General features: G+C 36.9%; 1 protein-coding gene across 7 annotated transcripts in view; it reads left to right on the forward strand.

Moving 5' to 3' along the window:
• The window catches only part of RIC1 (RIC1 homolog, RAB6A GEF complex partner 1), a 139568-nt gene that overhangs the window by 112119 nt on the left and 5256 nt on the right, over positions 1–22193 (forward strand). For 6 of the 7 annotated variants that reach the window (XM_082470833.1, XM_082470829.1, XM_082470827.1 and 3 more), the window contains 12 exons: positions 1212–1415; positions 6647–6685; positions 7090–7200; positions 8050–8139; positions 8761–8921; positions 9874–10009; positions 14435–14551; positions 15042–15770; positions 17395–17553; positions 17634–17770; positions 19713–19999; positions 20856–21047. In XM_082470833.1, coding sequence (XP_082326959.1) covers positions 1212–1415; positions 6647–6685; positions 7090–7200; positions 8050–8139; positions 8761–8921; positions 9874–10009; positions 14435–14551; positions 15042–15770; positions 17395–17553; positions 17634–17770; positions 19713–19999; positions 20856–21047 — 2362 coding nt within the window. The remainder of the gene's footprint in view (positions 1–1211; positions 1416–6646; positions 6686–7089; positions 7201–8049; positions 8140–8760; positions 8922–9873; positions 10010–14434; positions 14552–15041; positions 15771–17394; positions 17554–17633; positions 17771–19712; positions 20000–20855; positions 21048–22193) is intronic. The other variant, XM_082470832.1, reaches the window with a different exon arrangement.

Raw genomic sequence — 22193 nt, forward strand, 5'->3', positions numbered from 1 at the left:
GAGTCTTTAATATGCTGATGTGCATCATGAAAGTCCAGGAGTTGGTATATAAAAAGCATTGTTTCCCAAGCTTATTTAACTATGAATTTTTAAGGAATGCCTAGAAGAAAATAAGCCTAGAATCCTGCTTTGGGAAACACTGCCCCAAATTATAACATAAACTCATGTTTTATCAGTCTGAAATAAGATATTAATATGATATATTGTTGATATATAGTAACAGTGATATGTTATATGATAGGGGTGCATATCTTAGTATCTACCACCAATGGGTTTTTAAATATTTGGTGCAACCAATTTCTAATTAAAATATATAACACATTGAGAAAGAATGAAAATACCCTGGATCTCAGACCTCATTACTATAGCTGAATAATAAGAAAAACAAGAGTAGAGGATTTCTTCTCTGCTCGCATATCCCAAATAAATAATTTAAAAGCACTCCGAGTTTTATATCAAGACAACATTTGGACTACAATGGGAAGGTGAGTGGCTGGGGTGCTGATCTAATTTAAATAGTGAATGAATAATCTGCCCACATTTGAAAACACTGGCCTTTAATTAAAACCAGGGCATAATCACAGAGAGTAGAAACTATATTTTTGTCTAAATATCCTCAGAACCTGGTACACTCCTTGGTACTAACCAAGCTTTCACCAAGCAGTTATTGAATTGTTCTGAACCAGGACCACAAATGTAGGCTACTCTTCCTCCTCCCCATGATTTAAAAGATCCTCCAGTATCCAGTTATCCCTGTTTGTAATCCACTCCTTCTTCTTACCATGTGGGCACACGGATGAGCGTATACACACAAACTGTTTGACCAGACATGTTTTCTTACTACCATTTATGAGGTATCTTATATGAAACTAGTTTGTAAACTGTAGACATTGAGTAGTCTTATTCAGCTTTCAGGTGGAAAATCTCTCATAGCATTGCCCTGGGCATGTTTTGGAATCTGTATGATAAAACAGACTTTAACAAAGATTTTATTTACACTGGGAAGTAATCACTAAAATGTCGTCTGTTAAATATAACAGTGTGTGAGATTATTAGGTAGTCTTGTCCTCTGTGAGGAAAATCAGCATTGAGATGTATGGTACATTTCCAACAATAAAACTAAATTGATTGTATTACTTACTTTCCCCTACCTTATACTAACTTGTTTTTATTTGCTTCCCTCCCCTCTGCTTCCTTTTTCCCTCATCTAGAGTAACCAAGAGCAAGTGTTGCTTCAGGGGGAAGATCGATTGTACTTGAACTGTGGAGAGGCCTCACAAACCCAGAATCCCAGGAGTACTTCGGCACGCTCTGATCATAAGCCCAGTCAGGAAAAGAGCCCATTTGCAGATGGCAGTTTAGAGTCTCAGAGTTTAAGCACTTTACTTGGTCATCGGCATTGGCATGTAGTACAGGTAAGTCTTCAGATGCTGTTGACTGTGGACTTAGTCCTTGGTAAGATAGCACCCTGAAGCAGATATTTAAGTATTTCATTTGTTGCTTTAGAAAACTGAGAAACTTTGTAAACTTTTTGACTGTCATGTCTCTCTTCTGCTGTTCTGTGCTCTTGTCCTCTTGTCTTCTCCTTTCTTTCCACCTGATGTAGATTGTGTTCCCACCTGCTTTAAGTCCATTAGTAAGTGAGTAGTTTAAAAAACTGGAAGTTTATGCTTTGTCCTCTTATTGTGCAAGACTGTTTATTTTACTTCCAGCCTTTTTTTGGTATAAATTTAGCTCTGGATTTGCATAGGCTAAAGTGTAGTAATTTCATGAAAAGTGACAATATTGATCAGTACCTTGTGCAGCTGACCTTGTAGTCCTAATGGGGACACATTGAGGTTAATTGCCTGACTTTGGACCCAAATTGCAGACTTCTGATTAGTCTAGAACCTTACTGTTAATAATTTTATTATTACTCAGTCTTGTTCCAGATTATTAAATTAGTAGTTTCTTTTAGTAATTCTGATAAATTGACATTTAATATAGAAATTAATTCTGAGTTTCGATACCAAATAAAATTAATTTGGGTAAATCAGTAAATTGAAGTTTCTTGAAAGAAACTTTCACACACATTTCAAAGTCCTGAGTGTTTTCTTCCCACTTTTCATGCCAGAATGTCTTAGGTACATCAGAGCCTACTCTTGGGTTAGTTTCTTTTAGTCATTTTCTGTTTCCACAATTCTTTGTCTTACTTCTACATTCTGTACTTTCACCCTACTAGCTTACTTCAGCTCCCATGGTATTTTCGGTTGACTTTGAGTGGAGATAATGAGAGACATAAGAATGGTCATTGTGTGAAAAATTGAAGGAGGAATATCTCCTACATTGACATGTGGTATACACTAAAAGAAAATGTATTTAACTTACATTAAGAAATTCATAAAATCAAAACAATGTGCATACCATTTTATAATTAGTAACAGTTATTAAATAAAACTGCATCAGCTACTTCCTTGACTAAAATTTTCCACTGCTCCCTTCTCTCCTGTAGCCATTTCTCTGCTATTTTCATTTCCCCATACTTTGAACTATTCATTCTACACTGACCTAGCATCAATGCCAGTTCTGCCTAGCCAGGTCTGTGTTGCCAGAGAGCCAAGTAGAGCAGAGGATCAAAGAAGGTAGGTCTGGAACTCAAAAATCCATCAGGCAATAACAAAAATTGAATTTCCTTCCAGCTCAAAAATTCAATGATTCTGTGGTTCGTAGCCATCTATGAAGTATCCCGTATTAGAAGCATATAACACTGATTTTACAACTTCAGGCAAAGTAGATACTAGCAAGATTCTTCTGTCATCCTGTTCTTGAGGTATCTAAAATATTTAGAAAGATAAACTTGTTTAACTCTAGCTTTACGTAATTTTTTCAGTTTCCTTAAAACTAATAAAAATAATGCTAGAGTTGTACTCCCCCCAAATTAAGTTATAATGGACTCATAGAATTTTTAGAGCCTGAAGGACCTTAGCAATCATGTAGTCCAACTAGGTTTTATACATGAGGAAATTGAGGTTCAGGGAAGTTAGGTGACTTGCCCGAGGTCACACAGCAGAATAGTGGCAGACTCTATCCTTACCATGATATAAATTAAAGTAATAATCAAACCTGTTTTAAAACCTAGGTACTAAATGTTGAAGCATATAATATACTGCTGACCTTGATCTAAAACTTAGAATGTGCCTATTTGACATTCTTTTTACTTGGAGTTGCCCTATGCTTTGTTTGCTGGCACTCCGGCCACAAGAGTCAATGCAGCATTGTGGTGGTGTTCGTTTGGTAGTGTGGTTTACAGTGTCCATATAATGTTAATGCTTTTAACTTCCAGACATTTTAGCCATTAGTAAGTATTCCCTGAAGAAACATGGGTGCCTGTTTAATTCCCCCTTCAACATATGCTCTTGTGTAGGATAAGTGCCCGCATCCTCCATCACAATGGCTTTGTTTGTGTGGTTTATACTTTGTATGCTTCTTGTACAGCTTAGAGTTCATCACATGAACTCCAGCTAATTCTGCTGCTCTGTCTGTTCCTCATCTAGACTACCGGATTTTTTGTTTGTTTGTTTAAGCCTTCTACCTTACACTCGTTAGTTTCCTGGTCAGAAGATCCTGTGTTAACTATGTTTTTTCGTTTAACAAAAATAACACAAATACATACTTGTCGGAAGCAGGGTAATGTATCAGGCACTATGTTAGGGAGGTCAACAAAGAGGATTGTAAAGGCTATTTCATTTATAAACGATTTGCTCTCATTTCTACAATGTGTATCAAATGTTCTAGGTATTTGGCACAGATCATATCTCCTAGGTTGATGGCCCTCACAGTCTCACCAGTTACAGAAGAAAGTAGTCTAGGTAGGAGACATGGTTTTAGCAGAATGACTTTAAGGGAAAAAAGGTAGATTTAGGTTCTCCGAGAGACTGAAAAATCCTAAGATGTTAAGAGTAGAGATTCTGTACCTTAGCACTGAGTTTCCCAGTGGTATGACATGACTTTTGTGCCCTGACTATGCATTCCTAACCCGAGTTTCTTCATTATTCATTAGCCGCCTCTTTTCTTACTTCTGCCATTTCCTGTTCTCAGTATTAGGGGTGGAACTCAAAGTTCAGGTAACGTATAGATCTCCTGGGGCAAATACAAGTTTTTGTTCTTATTTCATAGCATCTTCAAGACACAAAACCATATGAGAAAGAAAGCTTCATTTTAAGTTTTGAAAGTAAACCATTTGCCATTTGTGGCATCTCATATACTTTTGGAGGGTAAAAGAATTTGTTTTCTCCTAGAGATGGTCATCAGAATGTGATCGTTATGATAAGTTAACCTTGGTTCCCATGATTAGAAACTCTTCATGTTGGAGTCCACTTTGGCAGTGAGATCTCACTTCCCACTTTACCTGCCCACACATCTCACAAATACTTATGAAACACCAAGGTTTGGGGAAAGTGGGGGGGCGGGGTGTTTAGTGTCATGGATGGCTAGCTCAGTTGTGCTCCAGGAACATCCTTCTTCAAGTGACTATTTTTATTTTCTTCATCCAAAAAAAGAATTTCACTTACAACCTCCTACAAAACTACTTTCAAATTTTACTTCGCCACCTGATTATTACCTCAGATTATCATTATTCTGAACTAATTCCATCCATCATAGCAAATTTTACTGGTTGGCCTGAATGGTACAGCATATCTGTTAAGATACAAGTTAAGCATTCTTCAAGCGTATCTATCCTGACACAGTTATTTTTAATTCTGTAAGGTAGGCTTCCACAAACCAGCACTGGGGTTAAGAACTTCCTAATGTACTAAAAGCTATTAATTTACTTAGATTTTAGGTTGACTTACTGGATAATAAGTGAAGTCTAACAAAAATAGTTTTATGAATAAATTTTATCAAGGTTAATACAGATGTTTTCAGCATATTATTTTTACTTGATTTTTGCTTTGTCTTCACATTACACAAAGAATCTTATTGGATTTGATTGCATTTACTTGGCTTTTTAATTTGGCTTTCTCTTTTTAAATATGTAATCATTTTTCTTTGAGTAAACGGAAACTAAATTAAATTGAAGGTTCTCTTATTCCAGGAACAGAAGATTTTTCCTTTGTTCTGTTGTTCTGTTAATTTTCACACTGCATTCACCATGTGCTCATGAAAACTATTTACTCAGCAGGCTAATAGAGAGATCACAGTCGCAGTAAAGCTAGACTTAATCTACATTGATACCTCACAGAGGATTTTTTAAGTTTAAAATTCTCAGAGTGACACAAAGACACGGTGTACAAAGATGTAAGACAGACGACATGGAAAGATATATTTATTGCTTATGTTGCAGATAAAGAGTTAATATCTGTAATATATTAAAAGTACTTGTAGGTGAATAAGTTGAACACCCCAGTAAAAAGCAGTAGCTTATACACACTCATATATATATGGCTGTTTGTTTAGAGATAGCAATGATATAACAGAAGAATTTCACTTTGTATTTTGTGCACTTTTATATTGTTTAAATTTTATAAGCATGCATTGCTTTTTTATCAGAAAAATGTAAAAATAATAAAAGAGATTTCCACTAAAAAAACATAAACAAAACTCTTGCTGATGCTCTGATTTTATTAGATAAGGGTTTTTTGGGATGGTTCATATCAGCGAACCCAAACTGTTCATCTACACAATTCTTGGCTGCCTTAGTAGATGCTTCTCTAAATATCTCTTGTCATTCTATATTTATTGAGTGTTCAATATTTAATTTAAAACAAACAAAAACAGTGTAGAGAAAAAAGAGGAACGCCTGATGTCTAGAAACATATAATGAAATGGTTAAGACAGGAGTTGTGAAATATTGGCTGCTGGTAATAATACTCATTATTTGGGAGCACTTTTTTTTTTTTAATTTATTTATTTTTATATTTATTTTTGGCTGTGTTGGGTCTTCGTTTCTGTGCGAGGGCTTTCTCTAGTTGCGGCGAGCAGGGGCCACTCTTCATCGTGGTGCGCGGGCCTCTCACTATCACGGCCTCTCTTGTTGCGGAGCACAGGCTCCACAGACGCACAGGCTCAGTAGTTGTGGCTCACGGGCCCAGTTGCTCCGCGGCATGTGGGATCTTCCCAGACCAGGGCTCGAACCCGTGTCCCCTGCATTGGCAGGCAGATTCTCAACCACTGCGCCACCAGGGAAGCCCTGGGAGCACTTTTTAAAAAACATTTATTTTTGGCTGTGTTGGGTCTTCGTTGCTGCGTGCGGGCTTTCACTAGTTGCGGCGAGCGGGGGCTACTCTTTGTTGCGGTGCGCGGGCTTCTCATTGCGTTGGCTTCTCTTGTTGTGGAGCACAGGCTCTAGGCGCGTGGCCTTCAGTAATTGCAGCATGCGGGCTCAGTAGTTGTGTCTCGCAGGCCCTAGAGCGCAGGCTCAGTAGTTGTGGCGCACGGGCTTAGTTGCTCCGCGGCATGTGGGATCTTCCCGGACCAGGGCTCAAACCTGTGTCCCCTGCATTGGCAGGCGGATTCTTAACCACTGCACCACCAGGGAAGCCTTATTTGGGAGCATTTTAAACATTACAGGAAAATTAATCTCATATTATGATGTTAATGCTTTTACGTGCTTTATTTTTAAATACATTTCAGAAGCCTTACCAAACTGATGTGTTATTTTCTATAGATTTCCAGCACCTATCTAGAGAGCAATTGGCCTATACGGGTGAGTTATTTGTTACTTTGTTGGTGTTGACTTTCATTGGATAGCATTTGCTGCAAGAGGTATTCTGGGAATTGAGCCTTTCAGTGGGTGCATTGATAAAAGTAAAATTTCAGTACTTGCTTCATTGTTAGTACTTGTACATTGTTAGCGTAAATCTATAATTGTAAACTGTAATTTGTAAATTGTAAATCTATAATTTGTATAATTGTAAATTGTAAATTGTAAATCTATAATTTGGTCAAATGTAACATGTATAAATATTAAGATTTTTGAATTTAGCATTTTACATTTAATTCTCTTAGCAAATGTTTATTAATAGTCTGCTTGCCTGACATAATCCTCAGCTCTTTACGCCTAATTAAAAAACTCAAGAAAGAGCTCTTAATTTTTTTTTTTTTAATCAGTTTTCAGCTATTGATAAGCTCGGACAGAATATTGCTGTGGTTGGCAAGTTTGGTTTTGCACATTACTCTTTACTCACCAAAAAATGGAAGCTTTTTGGAAACATTACCCAGGTTAGTCTTTCTGAAATTAAAAACCTATTTCCCAAAGTATGAGAGAACTACAATATGAAATAAGTATAAAGTAAACCACTGTTTACTTATTAAAAAGTAAAATCAAATATTAAAAAATGACAGTGGATTATATCTAAGGGTCAGTTCTGATAAAGTACTTGATATTTGATAAAAGATTTTGTATTGAGATAGTTGGTTTGTTTTTAATTCTTGTTAAGATCAGACACTATAATCCTGTAACTTGAGGATTTACTCTTACATTCCAGGTAGAGTTCATCAGATATGATCGGAATAAATCTCCACAAAATTTGAGATCATTCCCTGCTTGTCTGTGTATGACATAAATATTTGGGTAGCATACAAACATATGCAGTTGGATTTTGCAAGAATCAAATAGGAGGAAAAGAAGGAAGTTAACATTTAATAGGTGCCTACTGTGTACCAGGCACTTCTACATATGTTATCTCATTGTTCTTCATAACAACCCAATGAGAGCACTATTGTTACTCACCATTTTATAAAAGAGAAACTAGGATTCAGAGTCAAGCAGCTGATAAATGATAAAGCCAGAATTTAAACCAAGGTCTGTTGAATGTGTAATAATGATGCTACATGGTACCCAGTTATTTTGAATGATGTATTTTATGTCTTACAGAAATATTTATTTCTTTCAAAATAGGATGTGAATCATTATTAATAAAGGCCCTAGAGTAATACTTAACTGTTGAGTGGGGCGGGAAGAGAGTAGAGCAGAAATAATTAGAGCTTTCATTGTCTGATTAGGAATATTTTACAAGTCTGTAACTGGCAGGAATAAATGTAAACATGTTTTTTATATTTTCTTTTAAGGAGCAAAATATGATTGTGACAGGTGGCTTAGCCTGGTGGAATGATTTTATTGTCCTTGCATGCTATAACATAAGTGATCATCAAGAAGAGGTATGTTTTTGTTTTCTCAGAAATAACAAGATTTTTACATTTTAAATATATTAAGCACAGTTTGGTTTTATATAAAAATAACCTATTGAAAATGAACAAAACGTTTTACTTTTTAATCAAGAATTTGGCATTTTTAACAAATGGGATTTTCATTTCAGGTTACTTAAAAATTTAAAGGGATAATCAGGACTTCTGTGATAACTTTTTCTAAGGATTTTAGCCATTAGACATTCTCTATAAAGTTTGTAAATAATAAAAAATAGTTAAAAGTTGAGAAGTTTATAAAGATGGCTGTCCTTAGAGATTTATTAACTTTTTGATTTCTATATTTATTTTTTGAGAAACTACTGATCTCCTTGTATCAGGTCTAAATGTGCAGGTCTAAAAGGAGTATCTCATAATAGTACATCACAGTTTTGATCACGTCATCTTTTAGTTATTTGTAGAATGAGCCTACCCTGTCAAAATATAAACATCCATTTGTTATTAATGCTCAGATTAGTCTTTAACTCCTCTTACTTGAAAAAAGTCAGTAGATAAAAAAACAGCATGTCTAAAGTATTTAGTCATCCATGGTAGGTATCTTGTTTTTACAGTTTTCTTTATTTTTGTTTTCTATAGCTCAGAGTATACTTGAGAACATCAAATCTGGACAATGCTTTTGCTCATGTCACCAAAACACAAGCAGAAACATTACTGCTTAGTGTCTTCCGGGACATGGTAATAGTATTTAGAGCCGACTGTTCAATATGCCTTTACAGTATTGAAAGAAAACCTGATGGGTAAGTATATAACATATGACAGGTCACTTTTTGCTCCTATTTATCGTGTTTCCTCTGTAGTTTTTATTTCTCAAAACAGTTATTCTAATTTTATATTTAGTTTCCTTTGTTTTAGGAGTTAAAAAAGCAAGGAATTTTGATTAGTGATATTCATATAGTAGTTATTTTTTAGCTACCAAAATAAATAAAGAGCCTGTACCAACTTCTTCAGCTAATCTTACTGGACTCATTTGAAAAAAATCTAGTTCGGGATGGGGTAAAGCTTTAAATACTAATTTTTTTTCACAATCTTGAAAACAAGTGGTTACTAACTATCCTGGTGTTCTAGAAACTTGGGGAAATTTGTAGGAGTTTACAGCTTTAAGGTCTTAGGAAGCATGACCTTGGAAGACTCATTAATGTTTTCACTGAGCTACATGGCTGTAGTCTGGGAAAGGAAAAACTGTCAGACCTGTTGGAGCTGTGTGTTGCCTATATTCTTGGCATCTGGCTGGCTTGCAGCATTTAGACCATTCTTCTTGAGTTTTATTTTGTTCTCAAATGGTTTTTGTTTCTTTTTTTAAACAGCTATGAAGTGCATATTTGCTGAAGTAGCTTATAATTGAGGAGTAATATAAAAATAAAAATTAACAAATCTAGTAGCCTCAGAATGCATGTCTTTCTCAACCAACTGTTTCTCAACTGACTAAGCTATTCCTGTAGCTTCTTCCCAGTTTATTTCTTCCTTTCTACATCTTACTCCTTTTTTTTCCCTCCCTCATTTCCAGATGTGTTCTTGGGTGCCACAACCTTGTTGGTCTGCTGCTTAAAGGATACTTGGGGAGGAGAAAATGATAGGTAGAAGGCATTTGGGCCCATAAACATAAAATCTCATACTATTAGTAGTGGAAAAGGAAAAAAACCTCGTTAGCATTGTTGTTGAGGTGTATGGGTTTCTTTCTCTTTTTTGCAGTCCAAATACTGCTGGTATTCAAGTTCTTCAGGAAGTCTCCATGTCACGCTACATTCCTCACCCCTTCCTGGTAGTATCTGTCACTCTGACATCAGTGAGTACAGAGAATGGAATCACCTTGAAAATGCCACAGCAGGTACCATTCTATTATCAGAGCTCTTTAGAGTTTTCATTTCAGTCTTTTGTGTTTTAATTTGATGTTAGGAACTGTTTATTTGTTCAGCAAATACATACTAAATGTCTAGAATTTGCCTTGCATGAAGATGCTGGGTTACAGTGGCAAACTAAACAAACATGGTTTCTGCTCATACTATAAAGAAATAATTACATACATAATTAATTACAGTTGTGATGTGTGTACCAAAAAGTAATATAGCTTACTGTGTATAACAAAAACCTGGAGTAGTCTAAGCAATCACAGAAGATTTCTATATCATTTAAATTGAAACCTGAAGAACAAGTGGCGGTTATCTAAGTAAAGAAGGGGAATTTCAGGCAGAGGGAACGGTATTCAAAGGCCCATAGATAAGAGAAAACATGACGCACTCAGGGAATTGGGAGAAATTTCAGAGTGACTGGAACATAGAGTATGAGAAGATGAGGTGAGAGTCTTATTGATAATACGGACTTTGGAGTTTGTCTTAAAGTCTAAAGCGTTTTAAGCTGGATGTTACTAGATCTAAGCTTTATAATGTTAGAAAAAACATTACAAAGGAGGAAAATGAAACAGAGTGGGACAGAACTGGATGTAGGGAGAGCAGCTGAAAGGCCATTGTAATGATCTAGGTGAATGGTGTCTGTGGCCCGAACTTGGGTAGGGAAAAGAAGATGGAAAGAAATGGAAGGAATATGACATATAGAGGACTCCATGATTAGTTAATTATGAGCAAAGAGAAGGGATAATCCCATAGCTTCTGGTTAAAGTAGCTGTGTAGGTAGCAGTGTCACCAGGACCCAGGTATTATAACTTTCTATTCCAAGCCTCCTTCCATTATACCACTAGTTTCCACACTTCATGTCGATGTGGAACCCATTTTCAAAGGAAAGTTCTGGGTGGATTTATTTGTCATCCCTGTCTGCCCAGTCTGTCTTTTACTTCCTTTTAAGGCACTTCCACTGAGTGCCTTTAAAATACAGGTCCCATTTTTCTCTGCAAGCTCTATTTCATGTAACAAGATAGTCCTAGTTGATAAGAGGAAGTTATCTTTTACAGAAGAACTCTAGCTAAAAGATACGGAAGGAATGTAAGAATATAAGAATCACCATTTTGCAGCCCGTGAAGAAATGAGTGATTCAGGCAGTGATCATTGTATGAAACCAGTGAAAGGTTGATGGGAACTTTACAATGAAGGTATCAAGTTGTCATGCCCAAGCCTTGTTAATCAATTTTAGCATCACTAAAAGTGGGAGAATCAGATGTGGCATGCTTCCTGGGGTGAAGCAACCTGAAGTTCATGAGAAGAATTACTAGCAAAAACATTGAGCCTGATCTGAATCAAGCTTCTAGAGTCATCTTCTATTCACAGAAAATACAGGGAAAGAGGTTTAGTTTAATAATATTCTATAGGAAAGCTGCAGGTCAATAATGTGGGGGAAAAAAGAAAAGATTCTTCTAAATAAGACTTTAGAGCTATAACAACAAAATGCATGTGTAAGTTCATTTGTATCTTGATTCAAATAGGCTATATGTAAAAAGACACTGTTAAAACAATTTGCAATATTTAAATGTGAACTAAGGAATAGTTGTAAGTTTTATTACATTTAGATGTGATATTGGCGTTGTGATTATATAAGCAAATATCCATATATTTTAGAGATGCCTATTAAATGTATAGGGGTAAAATGGCATGGTATCTTCTTTTAAAATGCTTTGGCAAAATAAGTAAAAAGAAAAGAGGGATAGGTGGAGCAAACCTTGATAATTGTGAATCTGGATGATAGGAATAAGGGGGGCTGTTTGTTGTACATTTTACATACTTTTGATCATGTTTGAAGTCATATTAGAAAAAAAAGGAGGACTCTTTGTATATCCTAGATATAGTAGGCAATCAGTGGCATCAGTAATACTGGGTGCCCCATTTTAAGAGGGCCCTTTACAAAGAGGAGATACCTAACTTGGTAAAGAGCAGATTAAGAAGTAAGTTGAAATATAATAGGAAATAGACTGATTACATCTTGCACAGAGGGAAGACCAAGATTTAAAGCAAAGCAAGTCTTGATTTAACAACAAAAAACTAGCAGTAAGAACTGTTCAACAGTAAGGTGGCCTTCACTCAGGAGAGAGGTGAGCACCTTGTCTCTGAAGCTCCCAATGAGAATTATCTACCAGGGATTTTTTTAGGGTAAGAGATGGTATGTTGGGTTCCTTCAAATTTAGGATTTTGAGGATACATGTAGTCCCTGCTTGTATGTTACAGTCAGTGTCTGAGAAGTTCATTAAAGTTGCCTGAGAGGGCTGTCTCGGTCACCTGTTCTTACATATTGTAATATTATCAGTAGAAAATGTTGACTGCATGTAGAGCTGAAGGAAAAAAAAAGAATTTTGCTTTTTTAAAAAATGAAGTAGTATAAAATGTAGTGGTGAATTTACCATCTTAAAACTTAAAAGTGGTCATTATGAACATTAATCAGATTTTAGTGAACTTCAGTAAATGCTCTTTAGGTCTTTTGAAGTGTTTGAGGAATTTGTCCCTATGCCAGTCCCCAAACAGTCATACTGTTTGATTCTTGGCATTGCATATTCATTTTCCTTTTTCCTCTACTCTCTAGCGCTTATAATTCACACATAGCTTTTAAATTCCATTTTTCCTTCTCTTACCTCCAAGTTATTTGCTTTTTCTCGTGTGTTAGGGACAGATGTTCAATTTTTAGTTTTCATGTCATTATGTGCTAAGTGGGGAAATGAAGATTTCTTTCCAAATAAAATTCTTGAGTTTTGTGACAGTTGCTTGGAGATTTTGTAGGGTTTATTTTTTAAATTCCTACTTTGTAAATTAACAGCAGTTCATATCATGCTTACTACCTACCTGGATATGATCTAAAGCAAAAAAGCATAACAAAATCTGTGAGTATTCTGTACCCTTTTGCCATTTCTTTATACACAATCCCTTGTGTCTTAGAGCAGTGCAAAAGAGCATTTCATATATCTGAGTATTTTTTGCAAGTAGAATACATAGGGTGATGGTTGTTTTCTTGACCAAACCCTAAATGATATCAGCAGCTTAAATTCAGCCAGCCAGCAGGAGTCAAAGCTGGGACATAATCCGTGTCTTCTGAATAATCATCCTTTCCTTCTTAAAACTCTTTCCTTCTTTGGTTTGTGACATCACGCTCTATTCCTCTTCTTGCCTTCAAAAGCTTAGACAATGGCCCTCTGCTCTTTTGCCTCCCATATACTTTACCTCGGAAAACTCATCTGTTTCCTTCAGTTTACCAGCTTTACCTTTATGGTTATGATTCTGGTATTCATCTCCAGTTCTGTCATCTCTCACAACGTTTTTACTTGAAAGTCTTAAGATTCTTTCTAATTTAAAATGGGCAGTAGAAGGAAACTCTTCAGTTTCCCTTCCCTAAACTGTTTTCTCCTCCTAACTTCTATCAGTGACAACTGCAACTTCTCTAGCACCTCACCTAGATTTAGTTCCCTGAAATCATCTTTGATTCAGCTTTCTTTTTCTACCCTTCGTGTTTAGAATATAAGTAAGCTTTTGTTTTGTTTTGTTTTAATCAAAATGCTTTTTCCTCTTTACAAGTGAAAATGACTTGATGTCTGAGATTCATTTTAAAAGTCCTCCTGAAACTTAAAGCTGGGTGATAGCGTTCAATGAAAATCATTATACTAGGTTCTCTACTTTGGGGTTTGATTGAAATTTTCCTTAATAAAAAGGCAGACTATTTCCTTCATTCTTGAAGTCACCACCCGTGATATCTTCCTCTCCTCAGTAATCCATCCTGAATAACTCAGAATTTTAAATAACTTCCTTATTCAAGGACCATACATAGTGGCTTATTTCCTGCTATATTTTTACCTGACTTTCCAAGCCCTCTTTGAAGGTCTGTTACCATCAGCATTTTTTCTCATAATATCCCTAATTTAGCCAGATTGTTCTCACTTTCCCAGTAGAACTATTTTATCCTACCTCCATGTCGTTTATATTGCATTCTTCAACTAAAGTACCAACGCTTTTTCTCCCACCCATGTATGTTAACCTCACCCTTCAAGTCCCACCTCATCCTTTAAACCCTGTCTAGCTGTGCCTGCCAGGTCACTGAAGCGATGTCTCATTTTTATGAACTTCTGAAGGTCTCTTAGTTTTTCCAGGATAATTCAGCTCTGCCTTCCATTTTATGTTCACTTGCATTGGTCATTAATTACATTGTGTTAAGCTTGTTCTACCCTAGCCAGACAGCTCCTTGTACTTCCACAGAGCCTAGCAGAATGCCTGTACATAGTGCACACTCAATATTGTTGTTTGTTTAACCTGTAACCCTTGTGCATTGGCGGGGGAAATGCTGAAAACACAGCTATTAATTTCTATGAATACGATTTCTTTTCTTTCAGGCTCGTGATGCAGAGAGCATTATGCTAAATCTTGCAGGGCAGCTCATCATGATGCAGAGGGACAGATCAGGCCCTCAGATCCGGGAGAAGGACAGTAACCCTAGCCAAAGGAAACTTGTGAGTAAAGTGCAAGTCATTTAAAACGTTAAGAATGTATGGGAGGAGGATGAAGGAATAAAAGAATTTAAGAGGAGAGTATTATCTTGTGATTTGGAAAGTGAGTAAGTACATAAAATAAGTCTTAAGCCTCTGGGTACAAGACTGTGAAGGGTGGAAGATAAGGTCCTAAAATGATAATAAAATGCTCTGTATGCCAGATGTTACTGCTTAGGCATTATTATTTACAAATTCTAATGGAAAAACAGGATAAATTGGTGAAGTTCCTTGGGGTGTGTGGGGGGGTGTTCTTTTGGGTTTTTTTAGATTTAAATACACATACTTTGAAAGTCAGGGTACTATTATTAACTCTGACTCTAAATAAATTCCCCTAATTTTCCCCAAAATTTATACTATCATTTTGAAAGACTTGGGAAGCTAGTACCTAGGAAAACTTAGGAATCTACAAATTTAATAGGGAAAAAACTGATCTCTGTCTCTCCTTCTCCAGCTGCCATTCTGTCCTCCTGTTGTACTAGCCCAGTCTGTTGAAAATGTCTGGACCACGTGTCGAGCAAATAAACAAAAGCGTCACCTTTTGGAGGCCCTCTGGCTGAGCTGTGGGGGTTCAGGGATGAAAGTTTGGCTCCCTCTCTTCCCTAGGGATCACCGCAAGCCCCATTCCTTCTTGTCCCAGCGGATCATGCTGCCTTTCCACATAAATATCTACCCCCTGGCTGTTCTGTTTGAAGATGCATTAGTCCTTGGTGCTGTCAATGACACTGTACTCTATGATTCTTTGTATACTCGGAACAGTGCTAGGGAACAGCTGGAGGTGCTCTTCCCTTTCTGTGTTGTGGAGAGAACCTCTCAGATCTACCTCCACCACATTCTACGTCAGCTGCTGGTGAGGAACCTTGGGGAACAAGCCTTGCTCTTAGCCCAGTCCTGTGCCGCGTTACCTTACTTTCCTCACGTGCTGGAGCTCATGCTCCATGAAGTGCTGGAAGAAGAAGCTACCTCACGGGAGCCCATTCCCGACCCTCTGCTTCCCACTGTGGCAAAATTTATCACCGAGTTCCCACTCTTCCTGCAGACAGTTGTTCATTGTGCCAGGAAGACTGAATATGCCCTGTGGAATTACCTTTTTGCAGCCGTTGGAAACCCCAAGGACTTGTTTGAGGAATGTTTGATGGCTCAGGATTTGGATACTGCTGCCTCGTACCTTATTATTTTACAGGTAACAGTTCCCTTCTTACAAAGGTATAAGAATTATTGAGCATAAACCTAGAGGAAAAGGAAGGCAAATGTCCTGTGTTGGCACTGTGATTGTGTTTAAAGAACTATTATAGTCATGTTTTCTGTTCAGTTTTTATCTTTCCTTTTGAAGAACTCAATCTTACCATATGATGGCAGAAAATTTCTTCACTATCATAAAGTAACATTGCAGGGTTGTGTTTTTTTTAATCCTGTTTGTCCATAAATGGGCCTAAAACAAATTAATGAGTTTACAGTATTATTTTGAATAATACTGAAGAAGTGTATATATACATATATGTATGTATATACATATAATGTATCATAGTACATATAATGATATGCACATATTACATAAGATTATTGAAATATTATATAAGAAACATAATAATAAAGAATTATTTTGAATATCAGTGGGTTTGTCTGAGCCCTCCACAATAATCTCTCTCCTTATAGTGTGGAATTGCTGAGGGGATTCTGATTAGAACGTGGGTTATAATAGAGTACCTTATGTTAGGCTCCCCATAGCAAGCAGGGAAGACCCAAACCTGCTGCAGTAATTAAACAGTTTTTCTCAAAATAATGGGTTCTTTGAGACTCCTGAAAATTTGTTTCATTATACGTTTGACAAAAGGGCTTGATAGTTTGTTTTCCTATTAGTCTGATGTGAATTTGGTAGGTTACATTTAAAAGTTCTTTAAAATTACTGCAGAGTTGTTTTCATTGATTAAAGAAGCTAACCGTAAACCTGGTTCGAAATTCTGCCTGAAGCAGTTTTCCTGTCAGTTTATTTGCTTCATGGCAACTGATTGAAACCAGAGGGGATGTTTAGGCAGAAGCTGGGTGGCCCTGAGATTCTGTGATTCCTTGGGTATTCTTAAAAGGCCACAGAGTCATAAAAACAAACAATAAATGCAGCTGTTTTTTGTTTTAGGTCACTCCTTAGACTTTCAGTGATCTCCCAAGCAATGGAATTAGAAACTTGATCAGAATTCCTAAGTTGATGTGGATTGACAGATCATAATTACAGTTGAACTTGCCTGTTAGGCACCTTTCCATGAAGGCCAAGGCAAGCAGCAAGTTTAAATTTGTGAAAAAATTACAGAGAATGCTCATTGTGTAGCAGGACTACATACTATTGCCCAAAGCAAAGATTTTTCTTTAGTCACATTCTCAGAAAACTCTCTGTCGCAGGAAATAGACCTGAGCTTTTTTGGAGTCAGGGAGACAAATTTTTATTCTTTTCTGTTGATCTTCAACAAGTTATTTAACTCAGTTTTCTCATCTGTAAAATAGGAATGATATACATATTTTGAGAGCCACTAGGAGAAATGAAAGAATGTATGTAAGGTTTATGTAAGATATCTGGCAATAATGGGAGTTCAAGAAATCATAAATTATATTACACCAGCAGAGTATTTGCCTCACTTTTCCTTGTATGGCACTTTTTAATGCTTCTTTTAAATTTTACTGTTAAACTATCCCCATTGTTGTAGCTGCATTACTTCTCTGGGCTTAGGGAACTGTGGAGATAAAGAATTGATTATATCTTCCCAAGTCATTTGTAGTATAAAAGGAATTCTTGTCTTCCTTGGTTGTTCTTCTAGAACATGGAAGTCCCAGCAGTAAGTAGGCAACATGCCACCCTTCTGTTCAACACAGCCCTGGAACAAAGCAAGTGGGACCTGTGTCGACACATGATTCGATTTCTTAAAGCCATTGGCTCTGGAGAATCTGAGACGCCTCCATCCACACCTACAGCTCAGGTTAGTTGCAGAATTGCACAGTCTCTAGGCCATTACACCCACGTGACATCTTCCTCTAACTGTACGGTGTGTAATCATAGGAACCCAGTTCAAGTGGTGGATTTGAGTTCTTCAGGAATCGAAGCATCAGTTTATCCCAGTCAGCTGAAAATGTTCCTGCTAGTAAATTCAGCTTACAGAAAACACTAAGTATGCCGTCTGGCCCTTCTGGAAAAAGGTAAAAGAATGAAGAGCCGTTACTGGTTTTAGGGCATTCTGCGACACATTGCATTTCAGGGTATTTGTAAAATTGCATCTTGGGAAAACAACTATTTGATCCACTTGCAGTTCCTTTTTACATTCCCAAAAGGCTTCCCTTTTTTCTTTCTCCAAAGTTCACTTCTTTATTCTTTGTACAGTTTCTGCCCTTTGTACTGGAGTAGATCTTGGTGTGCCCATGCTGAATGCCACTGACTTTAAATTACCTCTGATAATAGAGGACCAGAATAAAAAGGAAGATAGATAAATCTGCAGATAATTCAAAAGCCTTCTTACAGTCAGCAGTTTTACCCTTCTTTCCAACTATACCTCTTGACAAAAAGTAAAATTTAGTTCTCATGTACTTGACTCTCCTGTGACTCTTTTGAGTGGAGAAGTCATTAAACAGTGGAAGCCAAAAAGAAGTGTATCCTGGAGCCTGAAACCTACATTACACATAGATGGGTTATTGTCTCCTGAGAGGTAACTATGAACTCATACTGAACGTTATAAAATAGAATTTCCTCCGTTTTGTGAGGTCTTTGTATTCCTTCCTGTGTTATTTGGTTCTGTGTGTATTCTTACTACAGTGCCTGACACATAGTGAGAGCTTATTGAACATTTTTTATTGTGATGTTTTACTGCTTTTTCTTATCACAGCCATTAATACAGCCCCATTCCCAGCACGCGCACACAAACACACACAGTCATGGGCTATAAACAAGTTAAATGCAACCATGGAGGATTGTAAACAGTTGCCAGGCAAACAGTAGCTTCTCAGCCATGCCCTGAATTTAAAAGTGCTGGCTTAAAACCACAGCTTCAGAAGTTGTGCCAGCTGTTGATTTTGTTAAACGATGACAGGAAACTGCTAAAATTCACAAGACTAAACCATTAATGTTTCAAGCCTCCTGAATGAGATTACATTGGACCACCTAAATCCGTGGGAACTACCCTGGCATGTTAGTGATCTCAAACAATATTCAAGTAATTACACGTGTATGAACTATACTCCAAAAAGCAAGAAAACACAGTTTCTATCTGTGGTTTCAGTCTGTGCGAGTTCATATTGCATGTTTATTTTGGACAGTCTTCTGTTAAGCATGGTGCTTGTACTGGTTTAAATAAAATGTTAACATGAAAGGAAAAAAAATAAAAAAAAAAAGTGCTGGCTAATATATACTAAGCACTCACTATGTGCTAGGCACAGTTCTAAGCATTTCCATGTGTAGGTCTTTCAGTCCTTACAACAGCTCCATATGGGTAGATACTGTTCCGCATGACACAGGTGAAAAACAGAGGCCCAGAAAAATAAACTTGCTTTATGTTCGTACAACTAATGTGTGGCAGGGCCAAGATCTGAATCCAGGCAGTCCTGCTCCAGTACTGCCTCTTGCTGAAAGCACCCCGTCACCCAGTGAGCAAACCAGTTATACCACGTCAGTTCATGTGAATAAGGGACAATAGACTATATTTAGCAGTTAATTTTTAAAAATCCGTTTTGTTTTTCTGTGTCTGTAAAACTCACATTAAGAGACTTCATTTCACTTTGCTTCTCTCTTGATAGTTTCTTTGATCTGATCTTCCCTCTTTTCATTGGTCTTTTCAAATACAGCATTTATTTGCTCCCTTTCTTTCCTTTATCCAGCCACCATCCTCTTCCTGGTTTGACTTTGTCAGTCTCCTGTTTTTTCCTATTCTGTGTTTTCATTATACAAATATGTTTTAAGAGGCTACTATGATCCAGGTATTGTTTAATAGATTGTGGCTTCACATGGAGAAGCCCTAATACTTTATCTTCGATCAGAATTAGATCTTAGATGTCTTACCTCCTTGTCAGCGTTTTCAGTGCTACTTCATAAAAGTATTTGAAGTCCTCCAGTGCAGATTGTTCTGTAGCTTTCTTGTGTTCCCACTTACAGATGGAGCAAAGACAGTGACTGTGCTGAGAACATGTATATTGATATGATGCTCTGGAGACATGCCCGGCGTCTCTTAGAAGAAGTTCGGCTAAAGGATCTCGGCTGCTTTGCAGCCCAGCTGGGCTTTGAACTAATTAGTTGGCTATGCAAGGAACGTACCCGAGCTGCCCGAGTAGACAACTTTGTGTTAGCCCTGAAGAGACTCCACAAAGATTTCCTGTGGCCACTTCCCATCATCCCAGCTTCTTCTCTCAGTTCTCCTTTCAAAAATGGAAAATACCGAACAGGTAATGTAGGTTTTGTGTTACTTGTACGGGGAGGATTGTATTTTGCTCCAAATGTTTAGACATTTTGCTGTTAGTTGATATTCAAGGAAGTCTTCATTCCAAGGTCAGAACAGATAAAAACTAACTTTTTGTGCATCACTTGGAACATCCACCATTTGACTAAGGATGTAAATAAAGTAGAACATATGTCTCTAGGTCTTATGACCTTGAAGTCTAATTTATAAATCCAACCAATTGTATCAGATGATCAACAAGTTGAGCATTGACTGAACATAGAAGCTACCACATTTTTTTTGTAGGAAGGAGTTATTAATCACAGACCTCAAAATAAGCTAAATTGTGACTTACCTGACAGGACTGATTCCAGAGAAGTGGTAAAAATGCATCTTGAGAGCTTGGGCCATCTTCTAAATTAGGAGAGGACAAAGTGAAACTGTATTTTGATAAAAGAAAAAAGTTTTTTAGTTCAGGTCTTTTAAGGGAGACTGTTGTAATTATTATCACTTATGAAAATTCAAACAAAAACCTATTATTATGGCATTTGGAAGCTTCATGTCATGTTAAAACCAAGGAAAATCATTTAAAGATGAACAGAATAAAGTTTTGCCTAGTTCTAGGAAGATACATCATGATATAAGATGACTGCTGGGTGGCGTTATATAGTCATTCCATTCTGTTACAGTCCCACGTCCCTGGTTCAGTGGATGGATGATGCAGTGTAGGGACAGTAATTAGCTCTGAACTTTTGGTATTTGGGGTTGGTGAGGGAAGAGAAGCTGAAAGAACTGAATTGGAAATGGCAGTGTGTCCACCTTTAATTCCCATTTTTTTTTTTGTTTTTGGACCTACCTTGCAGTGGGAGAGCAGCTGTTAACGTCCCAGTCAGCTGACCCTTTTTTGAACCTTGAGATAGACGCTGGCATCCCTAATGTCCAACGAAGTCAGAGCTGGCTGGGCAACATCGGCCCCACACATCATGAGATAGACACGGCCTCGTCCCATGGACCACAGATGCAAGACGCCTTCCTTTCACCTTTGTCTAATAAAGGTAGATATCATTTTAAACCCTAGCTCTTCTTCAGTTCCTGTGGAGGAAAGTTTATATGCTATATAGCACTTGAGAGAGAGAGCTTCACTCTTTTCTTTCAAGATATGTCCTTGAGGATTAGCCATTAGTATCTGCTGGAGAGGTGGATAGTTACTAGAACAAGGCCATATTGGCCTTGACTATACTTTGCCATGTTTATTTTAGATAAATGAAATAGGTAAAATCTCATTACAGCTCAGCACTAATAAATGAACCTTTGTAATCAACTTTGATGATACAGAAACACTAACTTTGAACCTCAAGTAAGCAAAATGTTATCTGTGTGTAAAGAATTCCATTCTTCTCATAGGTAGACCTGTATCATAAAAAAATTGTACCCAGTTATCTTCTGTTTTTTTATTTCACTGATACAAATTCATGGAAAAATTTTTTTCTCTTATAAATTCCTGCATGATATCCTTAAATTTGGCCTCTTAGCCTTCAAAGCCTAAAATATTACTGTCTGACCCTTTATCAAAAAAATGTGTATCAACTTCTGCAGTTATAGTAATGGTTACATTACAGATTGAAGAAGTTTTAAAGTGATTTATGTTGTTTAGGTTTATGTAAGAACTTAAGTAGCAATTGGTCTTATTTTCTGGAGTTTTTTAATGGCCAGGCATTCACCTGATGTTTGATTTTCAGTGTGTCATCACTGTTACTGGAGCTTCTGCTATGTGGAGAGGCATATAGCTGCCATGACTTTCTTTTTAAATTTTGGTAGAATACATGTAAAATTTACTATCTTAACCATTTTTAAGTGTACAGTTAAGTGGTATTAACTACATTTGTATTGTTGTGCAACCAACCTGCAGAACTCTTTTAATTCTTTTCATCTTGCAAAACCAAAACTCTATACTCCCCATCCCTCTCTCCCCCAGCTCCTGGCAACTACCATTCTATTTTCTGTCTCTGTGTATTTGTCTTTTTAAAGTCTGGCTTCTTTCACTTAGCATAATGTTCTCAAAGTTCATCCCTGTTGTAGCATGCATGGAAATTTCCTTTCTTTTTAAGGCTGAATAATATTCCATTATGTGTTTATGCCACATTTTATCCATCCATCAGGGGACACTTGCATTGCTTCCACCTTTTGGTTATTGTGAGTTA

The sequence above is a fragment of the Balaenoptera physalus genome, assembly GCF_965194825.1.
Source record: "Balaenoptera physalus genome assembly, chromosome: 7".
In the NCBI taxonomy this organism is placed as follows: Eukaryota; Metazoa; Chordata; class Mammalia; order Artiodactyla; family Balaenopteridae; genus Balaenoptera; species Balaenoptera physalus.